Source organism: Peromyscus leucopus, chromosome 20 (genome assembly GCF_004664715.2).
Source record: "Peromyscus leucopus breed LL Stock chromosome 20, UCI_PerLeu_2.1, whole genome shotgun sequence".
Taxonomy (NCBI): Eukaryota; Metazoa; Chordata; class Mammalia; order Rodentia; family Cricetidae; genus Peromyscus; species Peromyscus leucopus.
In genome coordinates this window covers 35,546,442-35,557,450 of record NC_051080.1, presented here as the reverse complement: position 1 = coordinate 35,557,450, position 11,009 = coordinate 35,546,442, and the positions used below count along the sequence as shown (strand labels likewise).

The 11,009-nt window shown below is 54.5% G+C and overlaps 1 protein-coding gene across 3 annotated transcripts; it reads left to right on the top strand.

Moving 5' to 3' along the window:
* Positions 1-1,987: 1,987 nt before the first annotated feature.
* LOC119086374 lies at positions 1,988-9,244 on the top strand. Of its 3 annotated transcripts, none has more exons than XM_037197656.1 (4): positions 1,988-2,118; positions 6,282-6,464; positions 7,585-7,749; positions 8,246-9,244. In XM_037197656.1, exons 1-4 carry the CDS (start codon positions 2,086-2,088, stop codon positions 8,294-8,296), a joined length of 432 nt encoding a protein of 143 aa, XP_037053551.1. In that variant the 5' UTR covers positions 1,988-2,085; the 3' UTR covers positions 8,297-9,244. The 3 variants fall into 3 exon arrangements, with proteins under 3 accessions (XP_037053551.1, XP_037053550.1, XP_037053549.1); XM_037197655.1 differs by having other exon boundaries at positions 1,996-2,180; positions 6,150-6,464; XM_037197654.1 differs by lacking the exon at positions 1,988-2,118 and having other exon boundaries at positions 5,707-6,464.
* The last annotated feature ends 1,765 nt before the right edge of the window (positions 9,245-11,009 follow it).

The following is an 11,009-nucleotide window of genomic DNA, read 5'->3' as shown; positions in this document are numbered from 1 at the left end:
ATGTCCTTAACTGCTATTCCTTAGGCACCTTTTCCTCTTTTTAAAGCAGGGTCTCTCATTGGCCTGGAACTCACCAAATAGTGTAGCATGAATTGCTGAACAGTCTTTTAATAAAAAAACCTGGAGCCAGATATTGGGGTAAATGCTGAGAGATTAGAGAAACCAAGGAAAAAGCCACTGCCACATCTCATCTCGCCAACTCCACGAATCCTCTGTCGGAAAGCCTCCGAGTCTTCAGCCGAAAGGGCCCTCAGCTGAAAAACTTTTAGTTCCTGTCTCCTCATGCCTTATATACCTCCCTCTGCCCAGCCATATCACTTCCTTCCTAGTGCTGGGATTAAAGGCGTGTGTGCTTCCCAAGCAAAGGCATGAGATCTCAAGTGCTGAGATTAAAGGTGTGTGTCACCATCGCCTGGCTCTGTTTCCTCTCCTAGACTGAGTCAATCTCATGTAGTCCAGGTTGGCTTTGAACTCACAGAGATCCAGATGGATCTCTGCCTCCCGAGTGCTAGGATTAAAGGTGTGTGCCACCACTGCCTGGCCTCTATGTTTAATCTAGTGGCTTGGTCTGTTCTCTGATCTTCAGGCAAATTTTATTAAGGTACACAATCTATCACCACAAAATAGTATAGGCTGGCTGGTCATGGAGCCTGAGATCTTCCCATTTCCATCTCCCCAGGGCTGGATGGGGTGCTGACTGGACTCACGTTCTCACACTAGTCTGACAAACGCTTTACCACCTGCACCAACTGCCCAGCCCTCAAAGGGGTGACTCTGTTTCTACTCATTTTGTTTGTTGTTGCTGTTATCTGTTGCCCACTAAGCCTCCTGGAGCGGGTTGGGGGCACATAGTGGGTTCTCTTTCCTCTGTGGAGTGCTCTCCAGGGGTATCAATACTGAGATCTGAGGTTGGTGACCAATGTGCCAGCTGCCTTCTTCACCTCTTACCAGATTAAAGCAATAAATGTATTTATTTAATTTTGTGTATATAAGTGTTTTTTTTTTGTGTGTGTGTGTGTGTATGTGTGTGTGTGTGTACACCATGTTTGTGTCTGGTCCCTGTGGAGGCCAGAAGAGGGAATCGAATCCCCTGGAAATGGAGTTTTGGATGGTTGTGGGCACGTGGGTGCTAGGAACCGAACTTGGATCCTCTGTAAGAACAGCAAATACTCTTCACCACTGAGCCGTCCCTCCAACCGCCTTCCTTCACCTCTAATCTCGCCAAGTCAAGGGACTGAAGCTGTGGCTGGGTGCGTGCAAGTGCCTGGCATCTGTAGTGATTGGCATCCTGGGCTTTGGGGACTGGACACAGCTCCTGGGATGACATAGAAGGGATTTCTCAGGGTGGCCTCCTTCATTGTGTGCGGCGTTCTCAGGAGCTGGCACATGGGCAGGCCACTGGGAAGCCTCGCTTGGGTTGCTTTCACGCTGGAGAGAATGCCTGCTTGTTGGCTGTGGCTGGCACTCAGCTGTGGTTTTTAATATGCTCGTCACTGTGTCATCGATTTCTCCCTCTGAGCAGCGGAGAGAAACATCAAGGAGCGGTAGAGAGGAGGCCTCGCGGGGATCAAGAAGTCCGCCCCGTGGTCTGGTTTCCTGACATCTTGGCATCGTTTTATGGAATGCAGGGATTATATCTGGGATCCAAGGAGACAAGCAGATTGTTCAAGGTGCCGAAAGGACAGGGTGCCGAGGCACACCGCTCCAAATCAAAGTGGCTTTCCGTGGCATTACTGTGTCATGGAGAAGGGCTTTTTAAGCTGTTCCTCCCACATCTGCAAAGGCACCAACATCCAGCCGTTCTGTGGTGCTTCATTTATGAAGCACCCCCAAAAGGCTAGGCTCTAGACACAGCGCTGTTCTGAGGTGGGTCTTTGGGAGAACTGCCTGATCCTGAGGACTCTGACCTTATCTTCAGGCGGTGCACTTAATGTCTTCATAATTTGACGGCATTATTGGGGGGTGGGAGGCAGAGGTGGGGCTTAGTTGGAGGAAGTAGGTCACTGGGGTGTGTCTTTGAAGGATGCACCTTGGCTCCACCCCCTTCCCCTTTTCTTTTCTGCTTTTTGGCAACCACAAGGCAAGATGCTTTCTCCTCATGCTCCTGTTGTTACCACGGTGCGGGGTCACCCGGGGCTCAAGGGAAGATGGGAGCCAAGGTGGAAGGTTTGGGTGCAGAGGTGGGCAGCTGCTGCTGGAGTCTGCTTTCCTCACATGACTGGAAACACTGGGTGGGATGATGTGGCCGTACAGCTGGCTGCAGCGCTTGGCGGGAGGGGGGGACCAGGAGATGGCGGGGGAAATGTTCTTCTCCTGTGTGGGCTTCTGACTTGGTAGAAAAGGAAACCCTGGGGCTGAGGGGAGGCTCTGTGGGTAAGGGTGCTCCCTGTGCAGGCATGGGGACCTGGGTTCAGACGCCCAGCGTGTAAAAAGCTGGTATGGTAGTGGACATCTGTCACCCGGCACTATGGTGGGGGGTGGAGGGTGGGAGTGGGGGGGGGTGGAGACAGGAGGATTGCTAGGACTTCAGTGAGAGACCCTGTCTCTCAAGGGGATAAGGTGGAGCGTGAGAGAGTGGGACCCCTGATGCCCTCCTCTGTCACACCTGCACACCTGCATGCATGGACACACACACACACACACACACACACACACACACACAGACACACACACACACACACACACACACAATCTTGTCACTAGCATAACCTGTTCACTCCAGTGTGTCCCTGCAGTAGATTTCTGTCTGGCTTTTCGACACATCAAGCCACTTGGGTGCACACCTCTGGTTTGGTCTCTTTCCTGCCACCAGCCACAGAGCTCGTCCGTTTCATACCTGAGGCCTTCGTTCTACACTTTCTGTTGAAGGTTTCCTGTGGAACACATTGTTTGTTTTTTGTTTGAGAAAAGATAAAAATGGAAAGGCTCCCGGACACACATGACATGGTGTGACGCGCTGCACCAGTCACAGATGTCATGACTCTCTCAGTGGCTTGTGACTGCTTCCTGTGCTTCTGTTTTCTCTTTTCTTGTGTAAAATCCAAAAACGCCAGGCTCAGGACATGCCTGTGGTTCTGAGGACTCTCCCCGGGCCACACGCTTAGCCCCAACCCCCCAATTAAAAAAAAAATTCCTGTTGAGGAATGGGGTCTCTGTCCCTTCCCTTTACTTCCGGCTGGAGAGCCAGGAGAAAGCAGAGGAAGTGCCAGGCAGGGTGGCTTACACCTGTCACCCAAGGCACAGGAGTCTGAGGCTGGGGAATGGCCGTGAGTTAGAGGCTAGGCTGGACTACATAGGTCCCAATGAAACCAACAACCCAAACCAGTGCAAGTGTCTCCTGGCCTCTGAAGCCACGCTTCTTGGCCCGCTCTCTGGGAGTGCCCGGCAGGGAGGCCTCTGCCTGTGCAAAACCTGATTTCGCTCTCTGCCATCCTGTGGGTAGGACATCGCCAGCTCTGGCAAACCCACTGGTCAGCGGTGGGCAGCTCGTGCCATTGTGTGGCTGAGCTGTCCCAGATGCCCAACCCAGCTGCGCTATCAGATGGTGGCAACTCCAGCTGACAGCCCGGGGCCACACATTGCCAAGCTAAACTCTTCCAGAAGTATGACTCAAAATGGGGAAGTGGGATAAAATGGTTAGATCTATCTATCTATCTATCTATCTATCTATCTATCTATCTATGCATTTATCTATCTATCTATCCATTTATCTATCATCTATTTATCTATCATCTATCTATCTATCTATCTATCTATCTATCTATCTATCTATCTATGCATTTATCTATCATCTATCATTTATCTATCTATCTATCTGTCATCTATTTATCTATCATCTATCTATCTATCTATCTATCTATCTATCTATCTATCTATCTATCATCTATCTACCTACCTATTCCCCTCCCTCCCTATCAATCATATATCCATCCATCTATCACTTATCTATCAATCTATCTTTCATCCATCTGTCTATCCATTTTGAAACACGAGAGTCTCTCATGGCGAATACCAGCAGGCATGGACTCCCTGAGCTTCCATTATGTCAGAGAGACGAGGCCACGTGCACACGGCTCACACAGAGTCAGGGAAGGATGAAGGGTCCCGACGTTCCACCCCTGAGATTGGTAAGGGGAGGACACAGGTCAGGCCAGCACACAGGAGGTTCGCTTACTCCACCCTGGAGCTTCCTTTGCAGATCACGGTCCACCACCAGGGACCCAGCGAGGAAAACCTCACATCTTCCAGTTCAGCACAATGGTGAGGCAGCCCAGGCCTGCAACTCAGAACGCTGGAGGTGGAGGCAGGAGGATTGAGAGTTTAGGGTCGTCCCTGGTTACAACCTGGGCCACACGAAGATACGTCTTAAAAAAGCCAAAAGATTAAAAAACATTACCAACAAATAAAGGGCTAAGTGAATAAATGTGCATTTGAAGGGTTCTAGATCAGGCGTGGCTCTGCAGCAGAACACTTGCCCACCAGGCTTGAACCCTGGGGGTTCAATTCCCTAGAGCACACATGCACACACACGTGTGCACATGCACTTGTGCTCGCGCATGCACACACACACACACACACACACACACACACACACACACACACGAATGAGAGAAAAAGGCACTGGTTCTAATTTTTCAATTTATGTTTGGAAAAGAAAAAAAGGAACCAGTGGATGAAATTCTAACGAGGCTTCTCCTTTCATATAAAACATCCAAACTGTGGGCGGACAGTAGGCTTGAGAGCCCTTGGGGGAAGCCCGGCCGCTGACTCCATGACATCTTGAACCTCGGTGCTCAGAGCTTCCTGGCAAAGATATTAGAGCCATAAACTTAAAGGACACACAGCTTAATTGTAGGCACACAGCACCTTGGGCTGCTCTCGTGCTGCCTGCCACCCGGGGCAGGATGTGGAACAGACACATAAAAGTGGCAGCCACTGGGTATGGCGGCTGGAGCGGCAGGGCCGGCCCGAGAATGGTGATGGAGGCCAGTGGGGCTGTGGGGCAGCACAGGCTTCGGACCGTTGGAGTAGGCGAGCCCTGAGGTTGGGCAGGGAAGCACAGTCAAGCCCCGAGCCCTGTGCAGAGTTCTCCAGCCCCCAGCCTGGAGGCCCCGTGCTTGGGTGAGGCTTAGCTGCGGATGTCCTGAGTTCTTGATGCTGTGGACATGGGATTCCACAGTTTCGGTTTCACTTGGCCTCATGGTCTGTAGGGGGCACAGGCTAGGAGGTGGCGCTGGCTACAGGGGTACCGGGTGGGCAGGGTCCAGTGGGTACCGGGTGGGCAGGGTCCAGTGGGCACAGGGTGGGCAGGGTCCAGTGGGTACCAGGTGGGCAGGGTCCAGTGGGTACCGGGTGGCCAGGGTCCAGTGGACACAGGGTGGGCAGGGTCCAGTGGGTACCGGGTGGGCAGGGTCCAGTGGGCACAAGGTGGGCAGGGTCCAGTGGGCACAAGGTGGGCAGGGTCCAGTGGGTACCGGGTGGGCAGGGTCCAGTGGGTACCGGGTGGGCAGGGTCCAGTGGGCACAGGGTGGGCAGGGTCCAGTGGGTACTGGGTGGTCAGGGTCCAGTGGGTACCGGGTGGTCAGGGTCCAGTGGGTACCGGGTGGTCAGGGTCCAGTGGGTACCGGGTGGGCAGGGTCCAGTGGGCACAGGGTGGGCAGGGTCCAGTGGGTACCGGGTGGGCAGGGTCCAGTGGGTACCGGGTGGCCAGGGTCCAGTAGGTACCGGGTGGCCAAGCTCGGACCTGGAAAATCTACACTGAATTTGGGGAGTAACGACTTTGTTGAGACCACTGTGTTGGGAAGTAGGAACCTGGGGATTTGAACCCAGGCTGTGGCACTCTGGAGCTTGTGATCACTGCCCCTACACTGTGCCCCCTTTCTCCAGCTCAGTTCTGCTTGCCAGTCCCTCTTCCTGCCAGTCTCCTTCCGAAGGCCCTTGTGCCGGTTCTACCTCCTTTCCCACCTAAGCTTGGCGATACCTTCTGTGGCTTCCTAGCGTCCAGGCCAATCTTCACGGGGTCTGGCCCCCTAAGAGGTTTGGGTTCAGCCTTCATGGACACTCCATGGCACAGCTGTGTCACCCTCCTGTCCCTAGAGCTAGGGACTCACCTCGCTTTCCCCGCCTACAGCGCTCCTCTCTCTTCCCAGTTTCCCTATGACGTGGAGGGAGGCCCCACCTTCACCAGACGACCACGGTGGACAGCGGTGAGGGACATTATTTACCCACAGACCTGTGCTGCTGGTCACCCCTCCTCTCCAGCTCCGTTCTGTCCTCTGCAGTCCAGACGGATGACAGAGAGAATCGACAAACTCAGACGGAGGGACGTTCCGCGGTTTACCTGGCCGGTCCCTCACAACCTCAAGGCCATAAGAAATAAGAAACTGTCACAGGGCCCGGGAGACAGGACGGCTAAACGCAGTGTGGTGTCCTGGGTCAGACCTGGAACAGAAGACGAGCATGGGGTGAGTGACAAGCGGGGGTGGGGGGATGGGGTGGTCAAACAAGGGCAGTATGGGTGACAGTGATGTATAAGTGGGAATTCCGATGGGTGGCAGGGACAGGGGTCCAGCGGGATGTCCAGTTGGCCACTGGGTTTGTCACTGAGTCACTGGGTGGCAGCCACAAAGGTGGCAGCCACGTTCTCTAGCTGGGGGGAATGCTGAGCCGCTCACCCACCTACAGGGACCTCCAGACAGACACTGGGAAGATGGAGAGAATGTCAGAAAGCCCAGGCCCTGGGGAATGACTGGGTGTGAGCGGGGCTAGGGATGAGACTCGGGTAAAACATGAGGCCCTGGGCCCAGCTGTCTGTCAGCAGAAAGCCCTGTATGAACCACACTGCCCCTTCCCTGTGTGACCGTGGTGGCATCGCTTAACATCTCTGAGCCACACGAAGAAAGCGGGACTCGTTTTTGCGATCTGCGCAGGATGCTTTCTGTTGCGCACAGGGACTTTGGTTCTTGTGACGTGCTTGGGCCAGAGCCTAGAAGAGAGGGAATGCCTCCATGACTAGCTAGTGTTACTGTCTGAGGTGGAGCATGACCAGGCTGCGGGAGGCTCCTGGCGCCAAGGAAAGGGATGGGCGCTTGAACGCGAGGATTCACTAGGAGCCTGGAAAGGTTTTATTTATTTGTTTATGTAAATGATTATATTTTGGTTAATTGTGCCGTGTGTATGTGCATGTGTGCCACAGTGTGTGGAGTGTGGAGGTCAAAGGTCAAATGTGGGGGTCATCAGTCGTCTCTTTCTACCGTGTGCCTCCTGGGGATTGAACTCAGGCCATCGGGGTTGGCTGCAAGCGCCTTCTCACTTGGCTCGACATCTTGTCAGCCCGGGTTTGGGTGTTCTTCAGCAGCGAAAGAATTCCGAAGAAATCAGCCACTCAGCACTTTTCCGATCCCCGAGGCACCTGGGGCTGGAGCCAGCAGCGGGGCAGTGGTCACAAGCCGGGCCACAAAGCCCGTGACCTCCAGTTCCCTGGAGACCCTGACTGCCCCAGTTCCGGACTGGAGAGAAAAGTGGGGGGGGGGGTGACACCATCCCCAGCCTCCGGGCAGAGAGATAGATGGCCTCATAACACAGGCTGGCTGGACCTGTGACCTGGCTCGAAGGACCTCCTTCAGCGGATGGAGCTCCCGTGGGACCCAGGGCAGCAGTGTCCCAGGTCCTGTGCAGAGGGCTCAGGCCTGGTGGCAAGTACCTGACACCGGGGACGGACAGCCTTGGCCCTCAGACAGCATGTATCAGGTCAGTTCAGAGCCCAGTTCCTGTCCCCACAGTCGGCTCTTCCTGGGAGATCTTGAGGGAGAGGCGGGTTGCCATGGGGTCCGCTCTGTAGGAGTGTTCAGGGGAGGGCTGATGGACAGTCTCAATCTAACATGTGCACCATCAGGGGGCCTCTCATCAGGGCACGCTTTCCCCAGCAACCCTGCCTGGCTAGGGCACTGGCCTCGGTCACATGTGGACTCGCTTGAATTCTGCATGTACCACCAAGGACACTCCTGTGCCCTCCCTGTCCTGGGGCTCATTGCAGGGAAGCAGCCTGGCAACCTTAACACCCAGTAACTTCATCCTCAGTCCAGGCAAGCAGGGGGCCATCTGCACCCCTGCTGTGGGCCCCTCTGTAACAGGGCTCTTTGAGTCAGATGGCCCACTCCAGGAGACAGCAGAATGTGACACTGGCCTCTGCCCTGTCAGCGCCTCCCCTTGGGGCTGTGTCCCTGACCTCCTTCACTCTTGCTAGGTTTATGAGGAACTTCATGGTCGTTCCTGTCAGTTCCCAGGCTGCTCTTGAACCAGAGACCACAGATTCCCAGAATCCACCTCTCCTGTGATGGAGGTCAGATGAATGCTTGATACCCCCTGGCTGTCTTCTTCTTGTCTATCTGGACACAGAGCTCAGAACTTCCTCGGGCTCCCCTGGTGTCGGACATCAGACCCACTGGCCTCGGGACGACGGCCTGATGGAATCTTTTCTCCTAGAACCCACACCCTGTATGGTCAGTGCGGCCCTGACCATGGTGTCATCTGGGGACAGGTTATGGGAGTCATCCTGGCTCCTGCCTTTGTCTGTCTGTGGGGGAAACAGTCACTGTGTCACGAGGGGGCACGTGTGGTCTTACAGGGACAAAGGGGCCGATTCCCCGAGCCCGCCCCCGCCCCCCACCTCTCAGCCTACACTTGTCATCATCCATAGCCAGCATCACGAAGCGGGTCCTCAGCCTTGGCCTCAGAGGGCAGGGACGGCCTTATGGGAACGTACTCCTCCCTCTTACTCTGGACCCCAGAACCTGAGTGGCAAGCTTGATTTTTGTTTTTGCTGATTTCAGCTGTGGAGTTGGGAGATAATTCATTACGCGACAGAGGGTGGATATGGCCGACAGACAGGCTTTCCTGAAGGAAGTAGGGCAGAGAAGTGGGGAGGGGGTGGGGGGAGGGAGCTTAGCTTCCCAGGGCCTCCCAGATTTATTCTCTTCCCTTTAGTGAATCTCCCCAGCCAGCCTCCAAGGTCTCTCATCCTTCTTAGGACCCGGAAGTCTTTGATCCCTAACCCTGGCCTTCAACCTTGCTTCCTGGCCCTGTCACAGTGTCCAGGGAAGCAAGACTTCCTATCTGAGGACCCCTTGCTGAGAAGGCTTCTCTGTCTCCTGCACTCGCCTCTTCCTGCTCCATGGCTCTTGGGGGAGGGCATCCACGTTGCTCACAGGATGGGGTATTCTCCTAAACTCACGTGTGCTCTCTAGTCTCTGCCTCTCATTCCGGGTTCCTCTCCAGTGAGTCAAGCATTCTGCCCCAGCGCCGGGGGCCCAACGCGAGTGTGACACCTTATACCCGGTGTGCATGTATCTGTGATTTGAGAATCGCTTAACCTAATTTCTTAGCATCAACTCAAAACGGCATGAAAATCAAGTGAAAGAGAATTCATGTACGTCTGAAGGGCGCATCTCGCTATGCAGCTAAGCGCACATGGTAGGCGGCACTCCCACGATTCCCGCGGTTTTCCAAGCCCCCCCAAAGAAGACCTTGGTTGGGCGGGATGTCCTCATGATATGGCCAAGTTAGTGGGGTCATTAGAATGTGAGCCACATTTGGTCAACTCAGTAATGGAGGGCACTTCGCTGGTGGGCTGTGGGGACCATGGCTCAGCATCATGTGAAGAGCCCAAGGTGGGTGGAGGTCTGGGATGTAAGACAGGGATCTAGGCAGTTGGAAGTGCCCTCTGTGTTATCTTGGACCCTGGGACTCTGGAATGGTTCCCATACAGCTGTTCCTTCTGCCCACATATCACTCCACCTGTGGGCTGTCAGCTCGGCTTGGGGGAGGGGCACCTTGATTCGTATCCCATTAAGACTGCCCGTGGCTGTGGGGAGGACAAGGAACTGGGGTATTATGGGAAGAGGGAGAGAGGCTGGTTGCCTAAAAGACAAGCCCTTAATGGCCATTTTTATAGCCTGCTAATGACACTGACATAGGAAAAGAGCATTGGCCTCCTGGAGAGAGGTGTTCAAGCGAGGCGTGAATTGGGGAAGGGCCACAGATAAGAATGATCGGAACAGGGAAGGCCTCAGCAGTGGACAAGACCAGAGTGACAGACAGCGTGACGTGATGGATGCTGTCACTAGGGCCTCCAGAATGTTCTGGGAACGGAAGAAGGAAGAAGTAACAGAACCAGCTCAGTAGAGGTCGTCAGGGTTCGCGGGGGAGGTGGGCCTTGAATGGTGCCCTGTGCTGGAGAGATTGGGAGGCAGGCAGGGAGGCTTGAGGGTGCAAGGAGTTGTTCCAGGCGAAGGACAAAGTCTGGGCTGAGAGATTCATGGCATTCTCTGGAAAGGGCTGACCTTGTGCTGCTGGTTCCTAGAGCATGTGCTGGTGCTGGAAGAGATGCTGAGGGGGGTGCCAGCTGCCAGGACCTACGAGGATGTCTTAGCTAGGGCTTCTATTGCTGTGATGAAACACCATGACCAAAAGGAAGTTGGGGAGGAAAGGGTCTATTATTTTACTCACATTTCCATATAACCCCTCATCATCAAAAGCAGTGAGGACAGGAACTCAAACAGGGCAGGAGCCTGGAGGCAGGAGCTGAAGCAGAGGCCATGGAGGGTGCTGCTTACCGACCTGCTCAACATGGCTTCCTTAGCCTGCTTTCTAGAACCCAGGACCACCAGCCCAGGGGTGGCCCCACCCACAATGGGCTGGGCCTTCCCCCATCAATCACTAGGAAAATGTCGGGATCTTTCGGAGGCGTTTTCTCATTTGAGATCCCCTCCTTTCAGATAGTTCTGTCTGGTGTCATTGCCATAAAACTAGCCTGCCCAGAGAGCCAAGTGGGGAGCCTGGATTTCATTCTCTAGAAGAGATGATCCAGCGTATGCCCCAGCAGCCACACCTGAGGTAGACATCTTCAGCTGATCCAGACACTTCATACAGAGTGAGCACCTAGGCAGCTGGTGCCAATCACTTGGCGATGTTGAGAACATATCTGCATGCCTGCCTGGGCTCTGGGCCAC